Raw genomic sequence first — 22588 nt, 5'->3', positions numbered from 1 at the left:
TCATAGTGCATGCTGCCTCTGACTAGCCACGTTTAGCCATAATGTTCTTAGGTGTAATAAAAGGCAGAAAGTGGGACTGAGAGAGAGTAGCTTTCAAATTCAAACTGGTTAGGACATTTGACACAATTACCAGTTTTGGAATAACTACCTACCTACAGGTACTGTAGAGTTAAGTATCACTGCAAGCTCTATAATACTAACTGTAAACGTTCTCTTGACCTCCAGGAAAGCCTTCCAGTTATACTATAAGGAGTTTGTGGAATTCTCCTGCCCAACAGAGGATATCTACCTGGAATAGCTCCACCCTGCCTTACACCCTGTACAGTACACTGTATCATAACATAATGTTGCATGGAGGACCAACATATCTTTAAAAGAAAAGATAAATCACAAACTAATACTTCTGAAAAATAAGCAGAAGGAGAGACATGGGTGGTGTTAGGATGCTTTGTTCGAGACTAAAGCCTGCAGCATACTACAAAGTACAAACAAAGTTAAACTTATCTCGGCTTTGGCAGGTCTTGCTGAGCCAAAGCTCTCTCGAAGACAAAACAGTTTTATACTCGATTTGAACGTTACACCCCGCCTACTGTATAAAGTGCCGGAACAGCGATTGGACTATGGATCTCTGCTGTTTGTTTACATCAACCTCCGAAGTGCTTTGACATAAATTATCTTGGAGATGTTGACATTTCTGGAGACAGACAGTGGACAATGTGTAATCTCTCTGCATTAATGAATTGCCATCAGACAGGGATTGGAGAGGTTTGTAGTTTCTACCTCCTAAACTCCTGACTCAACCTTTCTTTCTCTCAAAATTGCCCATGTTTACGTTGCTGGCAGATTGCAATAATAAAGCAGTATAAATGACGAGCGCATTGAGTGTCTGACCAAATCACGCACGGTGTTCGCTTTGGTGTCTCTGCTGTGGCGTTCGGCTAGTTCGAAACGAACCTGAACAAGGCACTGCGTTTGTTTGCTCTGCAATGACCTAATTGTGTTCTTGTTGACCTGCTGAAGCCTTCATATGGAGTATGCTGCAGAATTTAGATGTTGATAAGAATTCAGCAGAGAGAGGAAAGAGATCAAGAGCCATGATGAAACATTATGCTGGTAATCTCAGACTGTCCACAATAAAGCAACTATCATGTCAACACAGCCACAGTGATGGTTAGACTTAATGGGACAATGGACCATAGGCCTGGGAGCAGAATAAGATAATTTACAATGCATAGCTACAGTATGTATGGAATCAAAGTTTCAGTTGAAAGGGTTTAAATAGCTTCAGAAATAGCATAGCCCATTGTGCCCCTTAACCTGACAGTGGATGGAAGTACACTTTTCTCTATGGTGAATGGTGTATGGCCTTTCTGGTGACACTATTTCTACAATAGTGCAAATACAACGGCCTCCATTAATAGCTATTTGTCTCCCTTACAGAGACCAGGCAACCAGGCTCAACCACATGAACCCTAGCAACCCTATTTTTCTTCCTATAATTGGAAAAGATAGGCAAACATTTGCGGAAAATAGCTACATTCTTAAAAGGCATCGAAACACTTGTAGATCAGCTATTTTTGGCCAAGAGATTTGATATAGAGGGGGAAAAAGGGACCACGGTACAGACCCATGGAACTCCATCAACATAGTATATATTATAGGGGTTTAAGTCGTTAGGAACTCGAAGAGTCTGGGTTTGAAATCTATTGAAACAAATTTGGAGTAGACATTTTCCCTAACTAGATGAAGATTGTTGGTTGATGAGGTGATCAGATTATCCTCCATTTTTGCAACACCAGAAACAAATAGACATTCTACTTGTCATATCCACTCAAAATCTAACACGGGTTGAATGCGACCATATGAGAGGATATTACCCTCTGTGCAGTCCAAACGGTGCTCATAAGGAAGCAAAAGCGAGGAAGACATTGGTGTCTTTCAGATCTTCACTAGTAGTGCCTCTTTTTCTTACCATCTGATTATTGTAACTTTTCAGAGTTAACATTATTACAATATTTTCAAGCAATTACCACAAAGTGTGTGTGCTGCATTTTAGAGATGGGAAACAAATTGCGTTCCGGCAGGGTGTGTGTTTGATGTGGCAAAGACAAAGGCAAAATGGCTGACAAAGGGGACTTCTTACTGCCTTCTCCATGATTTAACATTAATTAAGTATATAGCTAAATAAATATGTGATCTACTGCTTACAAGAAATGGAATTTCTGTAAAAAAAAAGAAAAAGAAAGAAAAAATTCTCAGCGCAGTCATATCACAAACCCCTCCCCCTTGTTTGTTGTTTTCAGTGGTCTTTGTCAAAAGACAGCTTCCTAAAGTCTACAAGGAAGTCAGCCATTGTTACTGATTGCAGCCGTTATCTTGTATCTTATCCCAGTAAATCAGGCAGATGTATGTGAAATGTTATGCAGCAGGAGCTTTGACAAAATGGTGTACAGACAGGCCATATATAAATAAATAATTTAATAATTGTAATTACAGATATTGTATGGAATCAATCTGTAGTATGTGAAATTCTCTCTTATTTTATTATTTTCTGATGTGTGAATTATTCTTTATTTAAAACTTTTAATGCTGAATATTGTGTCCTGTCATTATTCATTGTTATGTTAATGTCGTAGTATGCACACGCAGCGACGGCTCCAGAAAATTGTGACTAGGGGTGTTATGGGCGGGCTGGCTATTTAGAGCGGGGCTAATGAATCTTGGTTTACATAGAAGTCCCCTTGCCCCCCCTGTGCACACGTGGACTAGAGAGGGCTGATGTAATCGATGCAGTTCCATTTCCACAAGGAAATTATGAATTCAATAAATACTGCCACACAAAACACACAAACGAAATATTTAGTACATCCAATGATTTAGAATTTATAAATTCTTTACAGTACAACAAGGATACATTGTGATAAATAAACATGAATTAAATAGTGAACAACACAGTCATTTTGTATGTAATTGTTTAGAAAACAGCAGATATAGCGTTGCATCAGAAACAAGGGGTGCATGCACAGGTGGAAAGTAAGTGTGTACATATAATAAAATATTGTACTTTTTTGCCAGCTGCATGTTGATCAACCTCTACTAGCGAACTTAGTAGCGACCTAGTAGTGACCATTGGCTGCCTCCTAAGCCAATGGGAGGCTTACCTATATAAAACCCATAGTCTGACTCTGGAGTCTGAACGGCATAAAACCCATACTCTGAATGCTGCAACGCGAAGCCATGAGGTAGAGGCTGAGGCATGCAAACTGATTATAGCAGTTCATAAACGGAGGCTTAATTGCTACAGCTCGGCCTCAAACAAATGTTTGGTGGGGGGAGGGGCAGAACACCAGCAATCAGCAATCAAACACAAATTTGAAAGTTTGGTCAAACCATGTGACTCCCATTGGAAAAACATTGTGGTGGCCTAAAAAAAACAAAAGAATGACCAAAGATTTGTTTGGTGGTGTTTGATACGTCCGTCATTGTTGTTTTTTACTTTAGGCCTATCTTCAATTTTCAATACTTTTACTTCCACTCCACTACATCTGGGAGCCAAATATTGTACTTGTAGGCTACTCCGCCACTTAGAAAACGTACTACTTTTACTTTTGATACTTAAAGTATATTTTGTTGCCAATACTTGTTCTACTTTTACTCAAATGCATTTTGAATGCTGGACTTTTACTTTTACTATGCTGGACTACTTACAACAGAGTATCTTTATATTTTAGTATTGATACTTTTACAAAATCTCAGTGAATGATCAGCATTTCTTCCACCAGTGGTTGCACATGGAACACTTTCAGGCTGTAATTGTCTCTGTCTCAAACTGCTTCTTCCTGCCGTCCATGCCAGCCTTGTCCTTGTCGTCCACGTTCTTCCTCCAGTCACCTGCCACCTCCTGGGGGGAACACAAATAAAACTCTGGGGTGTTAATTCAACACTGTAAGTGTCAAAATGAACCTCAATTGTTGTGCTCTCACAGAGTTTGATTAACGCAAGCAATGCAAGCATAGCACAAGTATAATTAATTTGCTTCATGGTGTACATACGTACACATGCACACACGAGCACGCACACACACACACACACACACACACACACACACACACACACACACACACAGACACACATTTTAGTTCTTTATTTGGCACCTAAGGATACAGGGCACCTTTTCCTCCACAAAGACAAACTGCCGAAACAGAGCAGTATTTAATTGGCAGGTTGTTTGGCTTGGCTCTTTGTCATGCCAAACAGTTCAGTTTATGTACATGGCCCAGGCTTCCAAATGTCAGTATGGCGAATCTATATCGGTACCAAAGGATTGTTATGATTCTAAGTAATGGTTGGTAGTGGTACTTAGAATGTTTATCTTGAAATGCCTGGTCCTGTACAAATCAAAGACACAGCCTACCTCCAGAATCAGGATTGCTGCACTGGATGGCATACATGTTTTAACTGCATCAGTGGCTCAGGTATAGGGTGGCTGGTATAGTGGCCGGATGGGAAGGTTCTTAGTTTGATCCCGGGTTCCCCCAAAGTATTAGTGTTGAAGTGTTCTTGGGTAAACCCCTAATGTGAGTGTGAACCCCTAATTACTCCTGATGTGCAGGTTGGTGCCTTGCTGCCTTGCATGGTATCCTCCGGCATTGGTGTGTGAATGGGTGAATGTAATGCACAATCTACGGTGCACAGAAACAAACACAAGGCCTAATATGCCTTACATTATGATGACTTGTATGATAGGAAGAAGAATGTTTTCTTGGTTGATTTTTATTAAGACTTTCTCTTATTTTGTGTGTTGTCTGTTAATGTGATAGGGTCATTTTTGTCAGAAAATGATAAAAAAAATAATGAAGCCTGATGAGTATGACTTTGTAGATCAGCTATGTTGGTTCCTGGTGATCGATAAGCCTACTGTCGTAGCCATAGGACATAAATATAAATCAGGCTTTAGGAAATGAAATCAGAATAACTTTTATGGTTCCACTCACCTCCTCCTTAGCTTCTTTTTTGACCTGTTTGAGGTTGGACCTCAGATCCATGTTTTTGTTCTGTTTGAAGCCCAGCTGGAGCGCTGCCAGCATTTGCTGGGCCGACATGCGCACTTTCTTCAGCTCTGGCTTCTTAAACTTCCCATTCAGGTCCCGGATTTTTATCTTCAGGTCGTCAATCTGACAGACAAGACAACAACAACGACCGTTCACACCTGCTTATAGCATTTTGTCCTGCATGAACATTCTGTATATTTCAAGATAATGCTTTCTGTTCGTGTTGGTGTTGTACTATTACACAGAATTCTGTCTCTGGAGTTAATTTTTTTGCAGTGAAATAGTTTAGGCTACATTACTTTGTACTATTGGTATGCTACTTTTTAACGCTACAAAAACCACAATGCATGATCCCAATCTACGTGTACATATACACTCTCAGAATTTCATAAAATCTTTGTCCTGTATGACAATGGGGGGAGACCAAATGACCAATAGGAGACATTGTAGTGACTCCTACTCACATCCTTATTGTTCTTTGTCGACTTGGTTTCGGAGTCGTAGCGCTCGTCGTCAGCTAGGTCAATTTCCTTGTGGAACTTCCTGCACAGCTCCTGCCGAGGTGAGGAAGAGAAGATACACATTCAATTAAAAAAATCTTGGTGCACTCCAGGACATTTCTCCTCTAACCCCACTATGGAATTTGAAAAAGAAAGAAAGAAAGAAAGATTAAGTTATACAAGGACAGCATGGTGCTCATTTCATTACCTGGAGCTCCTGTTGAGAACCAGGGATAGAAAGTGGAGGGCAGTTCTCCTCCATGTATCTCTTCTCCTCCTCCACCAGCTCCAGTGCTGCCTGTGCCACCAACTGCCCACCGACCTGAAGCATCAAGCTCTGCCAGAGAGAGATGATCAACATTTAATTTAAGTTAGATTAATTTCAATTCAATTCAAATCAAATTCAACTTTTACTTCTGCTCCACTTAGATTTCTGACCACATGAAATAGCAGCCCTATTCTGTGCTTGTAATAGGCAAGCATTTGGCATAAATAGCTAAACTAATAGAAGATCTACAAGTGAACATTCAGTGCAAATAGGAGATCTACATGCTCAGAATGCATCGCGTTGTGAACGCGATGCATTCTACACCAGAATCTCTTTGCAGAACATGGCTGATCTACAAGCAAATTGTGAGCTTGAGGGGTGAATGGGGTGAATGAAAGCATATCACACGACCTTTTGTAGAGTGCCATGATCAGCACTGTCTCAACATACCTTCAGTTGATAACGGCGGCTTGATGACATCCTTTTGTTGCTGTGGAGAAAGACAAAAGGTTTGGGAGTAAGAAACATGGCTTCAGCAGAATGGCCTTCACAACTACATGTGAACTCATCCACTGCATTGATATCAATTAAAATGACAATGATCATGAAAAAGAAAATAGCACTTACTCTGACATCTTGACCAAAAAGCTGATTTCCAACCCTCTGACTGGGGAAAGAGAAGTTATACTGTAGCTGCCTGTGATCAGTCCTCTTTGCCCAGTGATCTACCTGCAGCCTTGGCTATCACAACAGGATCTGAGCCTTGTGAGGACTTGCCTGCCTTGCAGTCAGATAGTCCAGCCTTTTTCTGAGGGAGGAGCACAATGTCTTTCTATATTTGACCGGTGAACAGGCCACCAGGTGTCTTCAGATGCTGCTGCTTCTGTGCATTCCAGAGGGGGGTCTCGGGGGCGTGGTCTTACAATATACCCCCGAAACCAAGCATCTAACAGCTGACACTGTAGCTGGTCTGCTTCCGGTAATTTCCCTTTGATACGAGAATAAGAATACCTCAAAACTCTTAAATACCTCACTGCAAGATTCTTGTTTAGATTACATCAGCTATAGGCCTACTGGCAGCCAATATTTAATATTCTCATATTTTGTCATGGGGCCTGGCATTCCAAGCAGCTCCCATGCATAAAAAAGTGGATTCTGATTTCTTATATTTAGCTGATTAATGGTCATGCATATACTATAAAACACATAATTAGTTATTTTAATGAAACTTCACTTAAACTCTATAAGACTGAGGCTAATACTATAGTAGCATGATACTGTCTTTCATAACTACTGGCTAGTGTAATCATTTCAATTGGGAATGGTTAAAAAGCTTAAGGTGACTGGTCCGGTGGTCCCTCACCAGCTGATGTCCCTTGTGGGTGATGGTGGTGCTGTGTGTGTGTGTGTGTGTGTGTGTGTGTGTGTGTGTGTGTGTGTGTGTGTGTGTGTGTGTGTGTGTGTGTGTGTGTGTGTGTGTGCGTGTGTGTGCGTGTGTGTGTGTGCGTGTGTGTGTGCGTGTGCGTGCGTGCGTGCGACAGCTGCCCTAATCAAGGTGGCTCTCTTTATTGATGTTGTCACTTCTGACTCAACAGGTGGTCAAGGAGCCCCCACAGGGCTGGATCACTGAAACAGAAGTACATTCACAATCATACAGTACTGTACCACTGTAACCATGCACCAAATAGCCGGTCTACAAGCTCGCAACGTGGCGCAAAGCAAAGCGTTGTGCGCTTGGAGATTTGCTATTCTCGACCTGAAAGGTTTAGGAACCAGGCACTCCTGTAAACAGTTGGAGAGAGTTTGAAGGTTGTTGATATAGGCCTTATCGACCAGGAATTCAGGAATGATTTGACTTTTTTTTTTTACAATATCGTGATGTGTCCCGATTTTTTATGTGTCCCGATTTTTTTTAATGAATATTGAAGTTGTGCTCCATGGTCGTGAGTCATCATGATGATGATGATGATGATGATGATGATGATGATGATGATGATGATGATGATTAATATTACGGGATAATACAACAGAGAGAGAGAGAGAGAGAGAGAGAGGGGGGGGGGGGGGGGAGGGAGTGGATGAAAGTAAAGAGGCAAGGAAAGCAAATGGTCAGGATCCCCCCCATAGCATAAGCAGAGTGCTGAAAGGGGGGGTGACTGTCAGATACAGTCAGCCATATCTGAAATAGACACGTTTATCTTATTCATCCTCCCTGAGGGATAGGAGCACTACTGAATTTGGTGACCCCTTTAACCTTTCCTTTAGCACCAATTTAAGGGCCATTTAAAAAATCTGGTCCACAAGATTCGATACACCACCAAAATACCCATGTACCTGGCTGTCTAAATACTTCCTTAATGTTAACGAAGTCCACACCCACAACAAACCATGTAAAACACAGATTCGGCACAAACAAGGGACTAAATTATTTTCGCTCCTATGCCACCAAAATGTGAAACGCCCTACCAACAGTCATTAAGACATGCAAATCCCTTGACTCCTTCAAAACCGCACCTACGGAGGCTGCAATTCTAAACTGGCCCCCGTAAATTCGGAATCCCCCCCCCCTTTTTTTCCTCTCACTGTATATGTTTCTTTTCCCTTTTTCTTCCATTATGATGAATTCCTGTTCTGTTCTTATATAGAAGTGTCTATTTGTACGTCTCTAAATGTTTTGATAAACTGTTAATAAATATTTCAATCAATCAATCAATGATTTGGTGCCTATGATAACTATTGTCTGCCTTTTTAATATATGTATTTATGTACTGTATGGATGTATATTTCTTGAATGGGAGTCTATCAAAATTCGGATTCACTCATTATGGTTCATTGTCCTTGTCATGTCTTTGTATATTCAATCTTTTTATTTTATTTTATTTTATACAATAGTGTTGTGCCTGAGCTGTTTTTCTTTTCTTTCTTTTGTTGTTTGTTATTATGTTCTTGTTGTGTAATGTCTGTTTATAAAATATATAAAAATAAATAAATCAAACTAATATAAAAGTAAGGCAGACTGCCACGTGCAGTGCCAGTTCTGGATGTGCTTGGAGTTGTGGAGCTTCGACCGCCCTACGTCCTTCAAATGGGCCTTGAGCTTGTTTGAGGGTCCTAGCGGGGAAGTGGAGCTACCATCAACGATGAGCCAGGGGGAAGGAAGGTCCTCTGACACCGAGCGCGGAGCTTCGGGAGTGGACACACATGGAATGGTGAGGGAGAAGGGAACAACCGCCTAACCAGCCAGATCAGCCGAATCAACCCAGACAGATGCCGCCACAGATCACCCTCACATCCGACAGTAGACATCCATCCCCCAGATATTTGTGCTTCTGTATTTTTCTATCCTATAACTCACGGTTTTATTGTCAAAATATATTTTATTTCAAAAATATAAACAAAACAAAAAATAACATTGACCGATTCACATACAAAGTGGTACAATGTAGTTCTATCATCGTTTTCCCTTTTAAACAGTAATTTAGGTTTTAACAGAGGTTTGTCCCATAATGCATTGTTGAATATTTTTTTGATTGGTTCCCACTCAATGGCCGGCCCACCTCTCCTCCACACTCTCACGCACGCACGCATGCACCTACACATTTTGCCAAACATCACACTCTCCTATCCTCCTGGTGGAGACCTGTAAGGGCACTTTTCTAGTTAATTTCTGCATCTCTTAGTATAGGGCCCATTTCCATTTAACCAATATAATGCATTTGGATGGCAGATCTGCAAGTTCAGTGTCTTGAATGAGATGTGCTCATTGTGCTGTGCCTGTGAGTTTGCATATCTGCTATTTTCCAGCATAGGACCGTTGCACAGTGAAGTATAAACAAGGCCTTAGGATTTATAAGTCTATCGTTTTTAGAATCCTCATATCCACATATCCCAAGCCGTGCAAATACAAAGTTGGCGAGGGTCAAATGAGACATTATTGTAAATAATAAATAAATAATTAAGTTGTTTGCAAACGCTATAAAACACAAGTGAAGGAGTGCAAATCTCTGCGAGTTGTATTTTGCAGACACGTGAAGCAGTGAAAACACAAGTGAAGCAGTGAATACATTTGCGACGTGTGATTTGCGAGGTTTAAAACACAAGTGAGGAGACCTAAAATACATGTGACGAATGATGGTATGTGTGCCGAATAATGCCATGTTTTTACTTCCATAAAACACTTCCATCACAGTATTTCTACATTGCATACAGTTATTACTGAGTAGTGAGTACTTTTTCCACCACTGACTCAGAGAGTTGGTTTCACCACAGGGAGGCGCTGTAAGCTCATACTTTAGGCTGTAAGTCATTGAAGCGTCGAACTGTACATTAACATTAGGAAATGAAATGCCAATCGCAATACGTCTCTATCTACACTAAAAACATCTGATCAGACAACAGATCTCCTCCTGGTTTTTTTTTTATAGTAGGGCATACATTAAATACTTTTTTATATGCAGAACTATAGCCAGTGCAGAACTCGCGGAACCTCAATCGTCAAGTATCCGCGTTGCACATCGGACGTATATATCTGTGCATCAGTAAATTCAACTTGCTGCAGCGGTGGATATGTATTTGATTAAGGCATTTATAAGGCATTTATCGCTGATCTAATATATTGCATGTGGAAAAAGATATCAGAGTAATATTCAAGGTGTCTTGCTGTTTATCCATGTGCATGTTTGCGTCAGAAAACTCAGAATGCATGTATTACATTGAGTGCACTGGGTCGTTGGAAGAACAACTTCGCAGACAATAGATCATTGATTGAATAACACTCAATCTTTCACTTCTAACGGTAAGTAGTAATAAATCAGTGCCAGATTAGAATACTGGGTTATTAAGTGTAATAATTCAGCATGGGCTCGGCTGTACTCCAGACTTATTTTTTTTTATTGTGCGTGCTTGTGTGTATGCGCGTGCGTTACGCGCGTGTGTGTGCGTGCCACCACAACAACATCAAACAAATTCCCTTTCTGATCTGCATCTTTGATTGATTGATTGATTGATTTAAATATTTATTAACAGTTTGCAGAATTACAGTACAATTCAAACAACTCAATACAAAGACTGTTAACTGTGAGTGGATGTCATGTCAACATGTCTGTAACTTACAGAAATCTAAAATTACTGACTGTAAGTAACCTATCCACAAAGTGCTTCTGAGTTAGCCTGGTAAATCATCCTAGTGGGCGTTTTGCAGAAAACCAAAAAGTGGAAAAGCCAAACAGCATGCACAGTGATTCACAAACACCAATTGACTCTCACTTCCAGTTTTTGAATGTAAACTGATTTGTAAAGCATCAACGTCCTTTCCCTGAGCGGTACTTCCGCCAAAATCCTGCAACTTCCTGCCCAAAACAAATGATAGCCTCTACAGCTTAGGTCTTGCCCAGTGTGAGTGCTATGGGGCCTGATTGATCTGCAGAAGACTAATGAGGAATAATGTGAATTCATGCAACCGGGATGGTTTACCAGGCTACTTCTGAGTCATTGTCAAGTGACGTTTTCACTTTTCAGATGTGGCTTAATGTTTATTGAACTGGCTCTCTGATCTCCCCCTTTCCTCAGCCATGTCTCAGGGGAGCCAACATGGCAAGTGGGCTGTCTCTAGCAGTGATGACGATGATGAGCAGCTCAGCTCAGCTCAGCCTTCCAAACATGCAGACTCTACCTCTCATCACCTGGCCTCTGTCTCCTCTACCTCTCATCACCTGGCTGACTCCACAACCAGACACAACCTTCCTCCCACACCCACGACAGTCGTGAAAACAGAATCCAATTTGTCACCGGTTAGGACGGCCCCATCCACTCTTGTCATCGGCTCTGAAGCGAGGCAACTGGCCCATACCAGCCAGTTGAGGCCGGTGAAATACGAATCCAGTCCCTCACTAGCCGGAAAGCGGAAGAAGGAGACGGACGACTCGGGCTGGGCTCTTTCGGATAGTGACGATGATGATGGTCGGAATGGAAAGGAACGTAGCTCAGATCTACCCTCAGATCCACACAGGTCTAGTCCAGTTCCTAGAGCCAAGAAGCCGAAGGTGGAGTCGAAGCAAGAGCGCCCTCCAAGTCCCCACGGGAGAGTTTACTACGTGGATGAGCCAGAGGACTTCTTTGAGAGAAGTGTACCTTGCTCTAATGACACTTACAGGTTTTACCTCAACAAGGTGACTGGGCTGGACAAGAAATACAACACTGGGGCTCTGCATATCAAAGGTAAAGCATATACCATGTGGGGTCCTCATCCTGGCTTTGGTTTTGGTTTGTTTTGGTTTTTATTAACTTTATAGTTTACTTTAGTTTATTGTTGTGATGTTTATTTGACAGTTGAAGGAAAGCAAAATTGTACAGGCATTTTTAAAGTGACATTTGTAACTCGGTTTAGATGTGTTTACATTAGTTCAGTTCATTTACATGTAGTTTTGCTTAATTGACAATATAGGAAATTATGCATAATGAAAGTGTTGGCAGATGGAAGGTGAGCTTAGGTGACTTTGGTTGAAAGCTGAATATGAATTGCTTCAAATCCCTACTTTTGTTCAGTTTATTTCTCTGACACGACGATAAAAAAATGGCTGTAACCAGCCTAAAGATGAAAGAAGTGGCGTTTCTTTTGTTTGTAAGTTTGTATAAAGAATACATTAACAATTAATCATGGATTTATCTTTAATCAGACATCCTGTCTCCATTATTTGGGACATTGAAGGAGTCAGTTCAGGTAAGAGATTCTTCATGCAGTTGTATCATCTTAAAATTCTGTTTTGCATTTTGCAGGTCTAATGATGAGAATTTAAAGTATTATTTCTGTAAGGTACCTTACTTAGCCTGAAAAGACGAGTTGAATTGTTCTCATTGCTCTTTTCTAGTTTAACTACTGCTTTGATATTGCCTGGATGGTTCAGCAGTATCCACCAGAATTTAGGTAAGGCCTGTTCTTTATCAGCTATCACATAATACTCATCTACAATGTCTCCCTTTCAGCCTTAAGTTCCTACGGTCTGTCTCTCCTACAGTACACTGTCTCCCTCTCAGCTTTCCTACCGTCTGTCTCTCCTACACTGTGTATACTGTCTTGTCTTTCTGGTGGTGAAGCAGTAAAGCATTCAGTGTGATGTTGATTGTTCAGGAACAAGCCAGTTCTGATAGTCCACGGAGACAAGAGGGAGGCCAAAGCTAGATTGCTGCAGCAGGCTAAACCCTACAGTCACATCAGCTTCTGTCAGGTACTGTACACAGCTCACCTCACACACCACATGGAAACACTCCCATCACATTGGGATGTGATGTGCTAGGGCTGGCCAAGTAACCGAACATCTAAACCAATATGTAGAAGAACCAATATCATCTTGCTCATTAGGTTAATCGAATACTCGAGAAGCATTTATTTTCAACAAATCAACATAAAGAAAATATATCTTTAGTTTATTATCGACTAATGACAACATAAGTCTGTATTGTATTATACTTTGTTGTACAATGGTGACGTATAAAAATAGTGAAAATAGACACTTTTTTAAATTAAAAATGTAAAATGTTTGAAAGTTGTTGCCTGTAATGACATGCGCAAAATAGACGCGCCAAGTTTAAAGTAGTTAATGGGATATATTTTGTCCTTGCAGGCTAAACTGGACATTCCTTTTGGAACTCATCACACGTAAGCCTTCTCTCTGCTCCTGTGTGCCATGTCTGTCAGTTCTGTTGACACTGTTTCCCTGGCATTGTCTTAAAAGTTTAAAAACTGGTCGAATATAAGGCGATCGCACCCTGCCTGTCCCTGGCTTCTCTATGTTAGGATGACAGAGAAAACTCTGTGCCTCCTGGGAAATGGTGTAGGAGAGACCGACTGAGAGTGAGACAGTGTAGGAGACATAGACAGTGGGAAAGCTGAGAAGGAGTACAAGGGTCACTGAGCCACAAAATTAACCATTAACAGATATAAAACTCTTCACAGGAACAGTATGCTAATATTCCCGAGATTCCTGATAGCAATTATTTAGGAGCCCACTTGTAGTACCCTCACGACAGGGGCCCACTTGAAGTACCCTCACGACCCACCAGTAGGCCCTGGCCCACAGGTTGAGAATCACCAATGTAGCAGACAGTGTAGTCATGGCATGTATACTAGTGCCTTGCCTTTGTATTGATACTGCTGTAGTTCATCTTCCATATTTGTTCTTGGTTCAGGAAAATGATGCTGTTGTGGTACGAGGAGGGCTTCAGGGTCGTCATTACCACCTCCAACCTCATCAGAGCGGACTGGTACCAGAAGTCACAGGGGTCAGTCCACAGGAACAATTCTTCATTCACTTATATAATTATTATAATTGGCATAGTTATAGTATGCTGCACAACATACGTGTTTCGGCTTATAGCCTTCGTCAGCGTTGCATGCATTAACCCATTCTGACCTGAGATCAGATTCATATGAGGTTTCCACTGGACACACACTGGTCTGATGAACCCATTCTGACCTGAGATCAGATTTAAAAAAATGTCAGTCGTTCTTCGATTTTTCAAAAATAGCAGACCTACAAGCTAATATGTACATACCATACGATTAAATTACTCTTCATGTGACCACTGCACATTCTGACTGTAGGTGCGCTACCTGTTCAAAACATAAAAATAACGGTAGTGGGTCGCACACACCAAGACTTCAGTTCAAAACATTTATTTCATTTTTGAACAGGGACAAACGTTTCGGCTATCCAGCCTTCATCGGTGTGGAGAGTGACTGCCTACATTCAAAAATGAAAGAAATGTTTTGAACTGAAGTCTTGGAGTGTGCGACCCACTACTGTTATTTTGAGATGATTAAATAAATGTAAATTTGAGGTGTAATGAATTTCTTGGCTGTGATGTCCTCTTCCCAGAATGTGGATGAGCCCATTGTTTCCACGTTTACCGGATGGCAGCGCACCAAGCGACGGTGAGTCTCCAACCTTCTTCAAGAGAGACCTGCTGGAATACCTTGCAGCGTATCGTGCACCCGAGCTCACTGACTGGATGCAGAGAATCCAAGAGCACGACTTGTCTGAAAGCAGGTGGGCAGTGACTTACATTGTGCAAGATCTAAGTACATTGAAACAAAGTATAATACACGGTGGTTAGTCAGACTAATCCGTTTAGTTCATTATTAAAACACTTTTTTTTGCCGGGGAATTCTTCATAATAAAGGCGCTAGAGTGCCATGCAGATGAGGCAGATTTTACTCTGAAAAGCCCCGCCATTCCATTACCCCCCAAAACCGGGAGGCATAATTTTCCCTTAGTACCTCACACTACCTCGTCTAATGAGGTGCTTGCTGAAGTCAGAAATGACCACAGAACATCTGCGTCAAAACCATGGGGAGCGCCGTAGATTTTAGAGTTATGAGCAACTTTTGTCGGCCCGTAAACAAGGAAGTGAACGGCAGTGTGCATGCGTGAAACCGGTCTAGGATCGCAGCTTCGCTGATGAATGAAAGGCAAAAAAACAAACAAAAAAAAACGATTTTTGTAATATGGTTTGATATCAATAAAAAGGACTTAAAGACACATATACACGTCCAAGGCACCCCGTGGTTTATAAACCTCCAGGTTCATTTCAACGTTTTCATTCTACTGATACTTCAAGTTCATTGTTAATAACTCCATTAATAATTCTGCTGTCTATTGCCAGAGTCTATGTGATTGGTTCTACTCCAGGGAGGTATGTTGGTAAAGATATGGACCGTTGGGGACACCTGAGACTCAGGAAGGTAAAGACCCTTCTGTCTATCTGTCTGTCTGTCTGATGGCTGCCTTATTCAGACATTTCATGACTTGTATTTCTTTTCCCTTTCTCTTTCTATTTTTTTTAAAAGTTATTGTATGAAAACACACGTCCCATTCCCAATGAAGAGACCTGGCCTGTCATTGGTCAGTTCTCCAGCATTGGCTCCTTGGGAGTGGACAAGACCAAATGGTTGACAGGGGAGTTCCTGCGCACGATGAGCACACTGGGTAAAACCTCGCTCCGGTCAGACCCCCCCCTGCACCTGGTACGTTCCACTCGCCTTATTGCAACAATGCAACCACTGCCACAATTGGATACTACATAGGACTTTGATGACACCCTAGGGTTGCTAGAGTAGCCAGTAATAGGATACAGATTTAGATAAAAGACACAATAAAAACAATATAATCGCTAAATATATTAAACTCTATACATTTAATAATGGAACAATGGACTGTGTGAATGGAACACACAATCTTGACACTGGATTTATACGCACACATGATAGCAGTCAGTGTGTAGTAGCAGCAAAGATTTGCTCACCCCCTCCTATGCTTCCCAGTTCCCACAACTGCGTACTAGGACATTTCCCAGCACAAGATGGTTTCTAAGAGCACAATATTTGGCTAAGAGAGAGAAGAAAAAACCCCAGTAACAGTTCAAACTAAAAGTATTTTTGCAAAATGTTAAAACACTATATTTACTTATTTTTTATAGTAATCATTGCTAGCGTTTGTTCAGTAACAGGGATCTCCCCTTCTTTACAGTGCTTTATCCGCTTACATTTTATAGTGTTCCAGTTCTTTGTCATCACTTCCAAATTCCAATTTCACTCCGTTTGAGTTATTTCTCCTAATTGGATAGAATTGGTATCTTGACCTGAAAGTCTTAAGTGTTTACTAAAGAGCTGGAGAGAGAGAGTCTCCTGTTAATGAACAAACACTCTAGTCTATAGCATTAGGTACTATCAGAATATTCAACAGTTATAGTAACAAACAAATATCACTTGCCGTACCTTTTAAATTTCACTAAAGACTGGTTTGTTTGTGTTTTGCAGGTGTATCCTTCAGTGGAGGATGTAAGAACCAGTCTGGAGGGATACCCAGGTGAGGAACACATATAAAGCCAAGAATATAACCCACCTGAGACTATGCAGTAATTTTGACCACAATCGCTTTTGTGGGAGAGACCGACGGAGCATGCTCATTACTCAGAATGGAAAGATTGGCTCCAGTGTTTGATGCTGTGTTCCAGTAGCACTGCGTGGATATTAGGCCTCTTTTAGACGGCGACAGTCTCCAGATAAAACAGCAAAGTTGCATTCTTATTTTTAATTGACCCTTTACACGAGAACTCACACTTTATGAAAACGCTATAATGTCGCTAGGTGGCGGTAACGGGCTGCCAAATAGACCAGATTCCCGCAAGCCACCCTGTGTCAGGTTGAGAAATGACAGTTACCGTGTGGGGTCCCTCTACTGTACCCTCTACTGTACTGTACTGTACTGGCACACCCGAAATCACCATATATACAGTTAATATGTGAGAGTGTGTTTGTGTGTGTGTTAGGTTGTGCACAGGTGGTGAATAAGTACAGTGTAATAACTGAAACCAAACATGTATGATCATTTTCAATAACCAAACCACTCCAAAAAGACACAAATCACACATAGCACTTAGCATGAAGACGCTCAACACTCTGACAAGCCCATTCTCTCATTTACTCGTCTATCTTGGACTTTATTAACAGCATGTACAGTAGTACTGCACATGTGACTGTAACTGTCCTGTTCTGTTGTTATTTGATGTACTGTAGCTGGAGGTTCCCTGCCATACAGCATCCAGACGGCTCAGAAACAGCTCTGGCTTCACGCATACTTCCAGTAAGTTGGATTGTGGCTAATGGAGTGACAGCACACGAGCACACACACACACACACACACACGTCTGCATACTTGGATTCATATTTGCAGTCGCGTGTGTGTGTGTGTGTGTGTGTGTGCAGCCTAACTGTGCAGCAATGGCGGCACGGTGGAAACGCCGGTGGACGCCAACTTTGCAAGTTGTTATTTAAAGGACCTATAACATAAAATTCAACTTTTTCAATTTATTTTGTGTTTTTGGGGCTCCCATGTGTGTTTTCTATCCCCACAAATAACCAATTTTGAACAATCAGGCCTTCATGTCATATGGGTGTTTTAATGGAAATTGCTCTCAGAAACAGCTCGACTGATTTTGGCCTCATCGTGATGTCATCAATGTCACCCTACTTTGTATAATTCCTCCTTTTCTCAGTCTTTAGTTCCAAATTTGCATTTCCACTTTGTTTACAATGTCCACCATTGTTGATTTTCCAAGCTGGCATGGAATGGAAACAAGCCTGGTTTTATCTAGCATGAGTATTATAATGACTCAAATATTAAATAATCTGCATATCAGCACCCTCTCCACCTCAGGACATTGTGGTACTGCAGCTAAAACTGCTTTCAAAGTCCAGAAATAACTGACAAGGCTGGTTATATCAGAGTGGTGATTGAGGCTCAAACCATTAGAAATAACTTTGAGGGACATAGACAATATGATTATTAAATATTAAAAGCAGTTTTAAAATGCATGTTATTTGCGCTTTAACATCTAACAACCGCACCCGTTCTAACTACGATCGTTAATGTAGTGGGTACAGCTTTTGGAACTTTTGCAACTCCTGTGGCGGTGGCTGTGTGTCAGGATACCGCGTCAAGATGTACCCAGCCACGTAGTCTACTACCGGCGACCACGCTGCCTGTTGGTCCCTCCCGTGAACAACAGGTGCCGGGAGGAGAGGCAGTGGACCCGGTGACTTCCCCGCGGTGTGTCGGTCCGCCATCGGGGCAGCGGTGTGTGAACTTCCAGGCCCATGAGAGCGGCTGTGGAGTGTGGAGGATGCAGCGTCACCGGGAGAGACCCGGTGAGTCGGCAACTTCCCTACGGCAAGCGGACGCCGCGTGTTGTCACCGGGCGGCGGTGTGAGACTGCTGACTCCTTTCTCTCTGATGGACCAGCCTGGGACATGTCCACAGCGTGGGAGCGTTTGTGGGAGCGTTTCGAACTCTCGACAGCTTGGAGTGTCCATAAGATGGACTTGCGAGGTGTTGTACTGTCCCTGTTGTACTGTCTATGCCACCATATGAGACTAAGCCTAGTCCTGAGCACCGCCGTGTGAACGAATATGGCTATCAGAGATGCTGCCGAGTGACATTCTTGCATGCTGTATCATGATTCCAAACACGTGTCATAGGCTTGTGATTGTAACATTACTGCACCCATACTGTTTGTGTCCTTGCATTTTCCTTTTAAAGTGTGGACCAAATAAAATAATTCAAATCGTGTGTGTGTGTGTGTGTGTGTGTGTGTGTGTGTGTGTGTGTGTGTGTGTGTGTGTGTGTGTGTGTGTGTGTGTGTGTGTGTGTGTGTGTGTGTGTGTGTGTGTGTGTGTGTGTGCGTGTGCGTGTGCGCGTGTGCGTGTGTGTCATATGTGCACACTCCAGCCGGTGGAAGGCAGAGACCACTGGGAGGAGTCATGCAATGCCTCACATCAAGATTTACATGAGGACGTCACCAGATTTCACCCAGCTAGCCTGGATCCTCATCACAAGGTGTGTCTGGCTAATCTGTGTATTCTGTCTTTCTTTTTTTACTTTCTTGTTTGCTAGCTAGTTCAATTTCCAGGCTGTACTGATACAGTAACACCTAGCAACCTGTGTGTGTGTGTGTGTGTGTGTGTGTGTGTGTGTGTGTGTGTGTGTGTGTGTGTGTGTGTGTGTGTGTGTGTGTGTGTGTGTGTGTGTGTGTGTGTGTGTGTGTGTGTGTGTGTGTGTGTGTGTGTGTGTGTGTGTGTGTGTGTGTGTGTGTGTGTGTGTGTGTGTGTGTGTGTGTGTGTGTGTGTGTGTGTGTGTGTGTGTGTGTGTGTGTGTGTGTGTGTGTGTGTGTGTGTGTGTGTGCGTGCGTGCGTGTGTGTAGTTCCAACCTGTCTAAAGCGGCATGGGGTGCTCTGGAAAAGAACAACACTCAGATAATGGTTCGCTCTTATGAGCTGGGAGTCCTCTTCCTGCCTTCTGCTCATGTAAGATCAACACACACACACACACACACACACACACACACACACACACACACAGTACACACGCACACACAGTGTCAACAGTCAATTGACTTTGCACTTACCATATAATTACCATTTAGCATTATGAAAACACGCACTGGGGAGATCATGTTAACAATGAAACAAACCAATGCTGATCAGGATTAGACCCATCATTCGCAGAAGGGGAAAAAAGCAGTACAGAGACATCACTTAATAGATTGCTGCATCACCTCCCAAAAATAGACCTGGACGATTTGTTGTTTTTAGCAATCAAGCAACACCGTTCGGCAATGGAGTATAAACGTAACGTTACATCAATGTAATAATTTGGTTGGAATATGCAAGGAATCATCTGGAAGTTGCATCTACATAATGACATTGTAAACTAGATAGATATCCCACCCACCTGCTCAGTAGAGTGCACAAATGTACTGTATACTTAATCCATAGTGTTTTGAGCACTTACATTTTTCTCTGAAAGGCTGTCTGGTGGTGTGCATGATTGTCCATAGAAAATAAAGAGAAGGCTCCATGATTGTCCATGTCTTTCAGAACATGCAAACCTTCCCTATTCAGAGGAACCCATATCCTATCCTGTCTTCTACCAACGCCTTCCCTGTGCCCTTTGATCTGCCCCCAGAACGCTACTCTGAGAAAGGTATTGTGTGCGTGTGCGTGGACCATTATTATTAACAATGGTAGTATGATATACGCTGTATTAGTATTCATTCCAAGAAGGCCTGTTATGCTTTGGGCCTTTACATTGTCTTGTGCTCTTCTGTTCTCAGACCAGCCATGGATGTGGAACATTCCCTACACCCATGCCCCTGATACGCATGGCAACACCTGGGTCCCCTCCTGAAACACACACTGCTACACACAGAATACAGATAAACAACTTATTGATGGATTCTTTATCCACCTAAACTCTATACTTTGTTGCATGTCAAATTGTAAAAAATAGCTGCTCTAAATCCTCACAACATGTTGTTACATGTTGAATTGTAGATCAGCTATTTGTGCTGAATGTTAACCTAGTTTGATCAAATTGTCATCTATTCTCGCCAAATGTTCGCCTATTATGACATGCTCAGAGTAGTGATGCTAGGTTTCATGTGCAAGAATCCAAACTTTCGCCGTCCTTAAAACAAAATGTCTTCTCAAGGTAAATATTGCCCTGGAAGGAATATGTCTTAGTTTTGTCATGTCACATGTAGATGCTGTTCAACTCGTATCCATCAGGTGGATAATCCTTACTGTAATGAACATTTTAAAAGGACAAAGGTCTTGCAGTGTGTAGACTCTCTTTCAAGGCCAACCCCACAATCACCATTTCAGCTTTACTGCTCATTATCCACTACCTCACTAGGCATAACTGTATGCCTGTGAGCACACCCCCATCTATATTTACTTCAATTACTTGTGTGTGTTGTCTTTGTAACTAACGCAAAGAAGCTGTCTGTACATAATGTACTGTATGTCAGTCTGTCATATAACATCACCTCTTCCTTTTCTCCAGCTTTTTTGAAGGCTGTTATAATTTAGCCAAGCTGTACTATGGTTTTAACATTTTATTTCTGCAGGGAGCCAGTCCAACTCATTATTTACAGTCGCTACATCTCTACGACCAGCTGTCTGCTCCCATTCGTGTCTTTTCTATTCCTGTCCCTCTCATCTGTCGTTGTCATGTGGACTCTGTCATGAATTTCTCCATTTGTTACCATCTGTCCCTCTGTCTCATCTCTGTTTTTGTTTGTTTGTGTTCCAGTCCGTATCACTGTATTTGTGTCTTGCTCTGTTGTCTGTTTTAGACCAGTGGTGGGGGTCCAGGGACCCTCTTGTTTCTTTGAGGACGTTCCAAATAGATCCTTCCAGGCATGTAACTCTGAGAGTGTACAAATGGAACCAATTGGACCGATAAGGGTCCAAAATTGAGATAAATTCCAAATGGATCCATGGGTTCATTTGGAATTTATCAGTGGCCACCGCTCGGGTTTGGAGCGGGGCGTCTCTGGCTCTGGGGGCGCTGGCCTGTGGGTCCCTGTATGCCTGGTGTGGAGTATGTCTGCTCAGCTTCACTGTGTGGAAGCCCTGGGTATTCATAATCTGTCGAAGCTCAGACACAAGATGCATGGGTCCATTTAAGTCCATTTGTGGGTCCCTTATGGTGGTCTTTTAAATTAAAACGTTTCACTTATGTAGTACATCTCTCGGTTCTCTATTTCTCACTCCGTCTGCCCTCTTCTGTCCTCTGTTGAAGTGCTGCTCAGAGGAAGGATGAGCGAGCCTCTTCTCTGTGCAGCATCTGGCTCAAACGGCATCTGATATTGATGTTGTACAGTTAGTTTATGATTGTCTATTAGTTTGTGTCGTTTTAGGACAGCATTTTCTAGTTGTCATGTTATATTTGTACCTTACCGTCCGTCTGTAGCGTAGACACACGTTTTCTAACAATTAAAAAAATCTTTTGTTACTTTGTCAGCAATTTGTTGCTGTTTATTCTTCATTTTGTTTCATGTAGTGGGATTTTCTATAACATTGGGAAGTTTCATTGTTAATACAATTTTCAATCAATCAATCAATCCATGCAAACTTAAAGATTTTGGCTGGCAAGTGTGTACCCTGGTCTAGGCTACTCAGCCACATGAAGTTTATCTGTGCTGTGCTGTAGAGTAGTTATTTAAAAAGTTGCCAGGGAAGTTTCTTATAAACAATACGCACGCGTACGACTACCGCGCGCACGCACAGTCGCACGCACACACAGGAAACAAACACTAAACAGGACTGAACACTGATGTTTCGGTGTCTCTGCCAGGCCAGCTGTGGTTTAGTTTTGAATGCCGATCGTTGTTTGCGGTACAAAAAAATAACTTCAGACGACTACAAGTCC

The 22588-nt window shown here is 42.0% G+C and overlaps 3 protein-coding genes across 3 annotated transcripts in view; 2 read left to right on the top strand and 1 right to left on the bottom strand.

Annotated features, from left to right (window-relative positions):
• The window catches only part of mapk8ip1b (mitogen-activated protein kinase 8 interacting protein 1b), a gene marked incomplete at its 5' end in the record, with an annotated part of 57553 nt that extends 57180 nt beyond the window's left edge, over positions 1–373 (top strand). The window contains one exon of the mRNA XM_080772588.1: positions 226–373. Coding sequence (XP_080628714.1) covers positions 226–298 — 73 coding nt within the window. The 3' untranslated portion in view covers positions 299–373. The remainder of the gene's footprint in view (positions 1–225) is intronic.
• Positions 374–3802: 3429 nt separating this feature from the next.
• On the bottom strand, positions 3803–5882 carry LOC308315097 (troponin I, fast skeletal muscle-like; the record flags this gene model as incomplete). The annotated part of the gene is made up of 4 exons (XM_080762926.1): positions 3803–3901; positions 4995–5174; positions 5516–5605; positions 5760–5882. The coding sequence occupies 4 exons, from the start codon at positions 5880–5882 to the stop codon at positions 3803–3805; spliced, it is 492 nt and encodes a 163-aa protein (XP_080619052.1).
• Positions 5883–10364: 4482 nt separating this feature from the next.
• Positions 10365–22142, top strand: tdp1 (tyrosyl-DNA phosphodiesterase 1). Its single transcript, XM_080763143.1, has 16 exons — positions 10365–10614; positions 11388–12035; positions 12494–12537; positions 12686–12741; positions 12946–13042; positions 13439–13473; positions 14004–14096; positions 14693–14863; positions 15480–15558; positions 15664–15840; positions 16633–16681; positions 17392–17458; positions 19103–19210; positions 19575–19677; positions 20251–20356; positions 20487–22142. The coding sequence occupies exons 2-16, from the start codon at positions 11390–11392 to the stop codon at positions 20558–20560; spliced, it is 1905 nt and encodes a 634-aa protein (XP_080619269.1). The 5' UTR covers positions 10365–10614; positions 11388–11389; the 3' UTR covers positions 20561–22142.
• Positions 22143–22588: the final 446 nt, after the last annotated feature.

The sequence above is a fragment of the Protomyctophum bolini genome (assembly GCF_963924005.1).
Source record: "Protomyctophum bolini genome assembly, chromosome: 1".
Lineage (NCBI taxonomy): Eukaryota > Metazoa > Chordata > Actinopteri > Myctophiformes > Myctophidae > Protomyctophum > Protomyctophum bolini.
This window is presented reverse-complemented; position numbering and strand designations above follow the sequence as displayed.

What these genes read in the sequence shown, in the direction of transcription:
- tdp1 (XM_080763143.1), top strand. Translation starts at nt 11,390, where the DNA reads ATGTCTCAGGGGAGCCAACATGGCAAGTGGGCTGTCTCTAGCAGTGAT. An exon ending in TGGGGCTCTGCATATCAAAG is followed by an intron (nt 12,036 to 12,493) that starts GTAAAGCATATA and finishes ATCTTTAATCAG; the next exon opens with ACATCCTGTCTCCATTATTT. An exon ending in GCCTGGATCCTCATCACAAG is followed by an intron (nt 19,211 to 19,574) that starts GTGTGTCTGGCT and finishes GCGTGTGTGTAG; the next exon opens with TTCCAACCTGTCTAAAGCGG.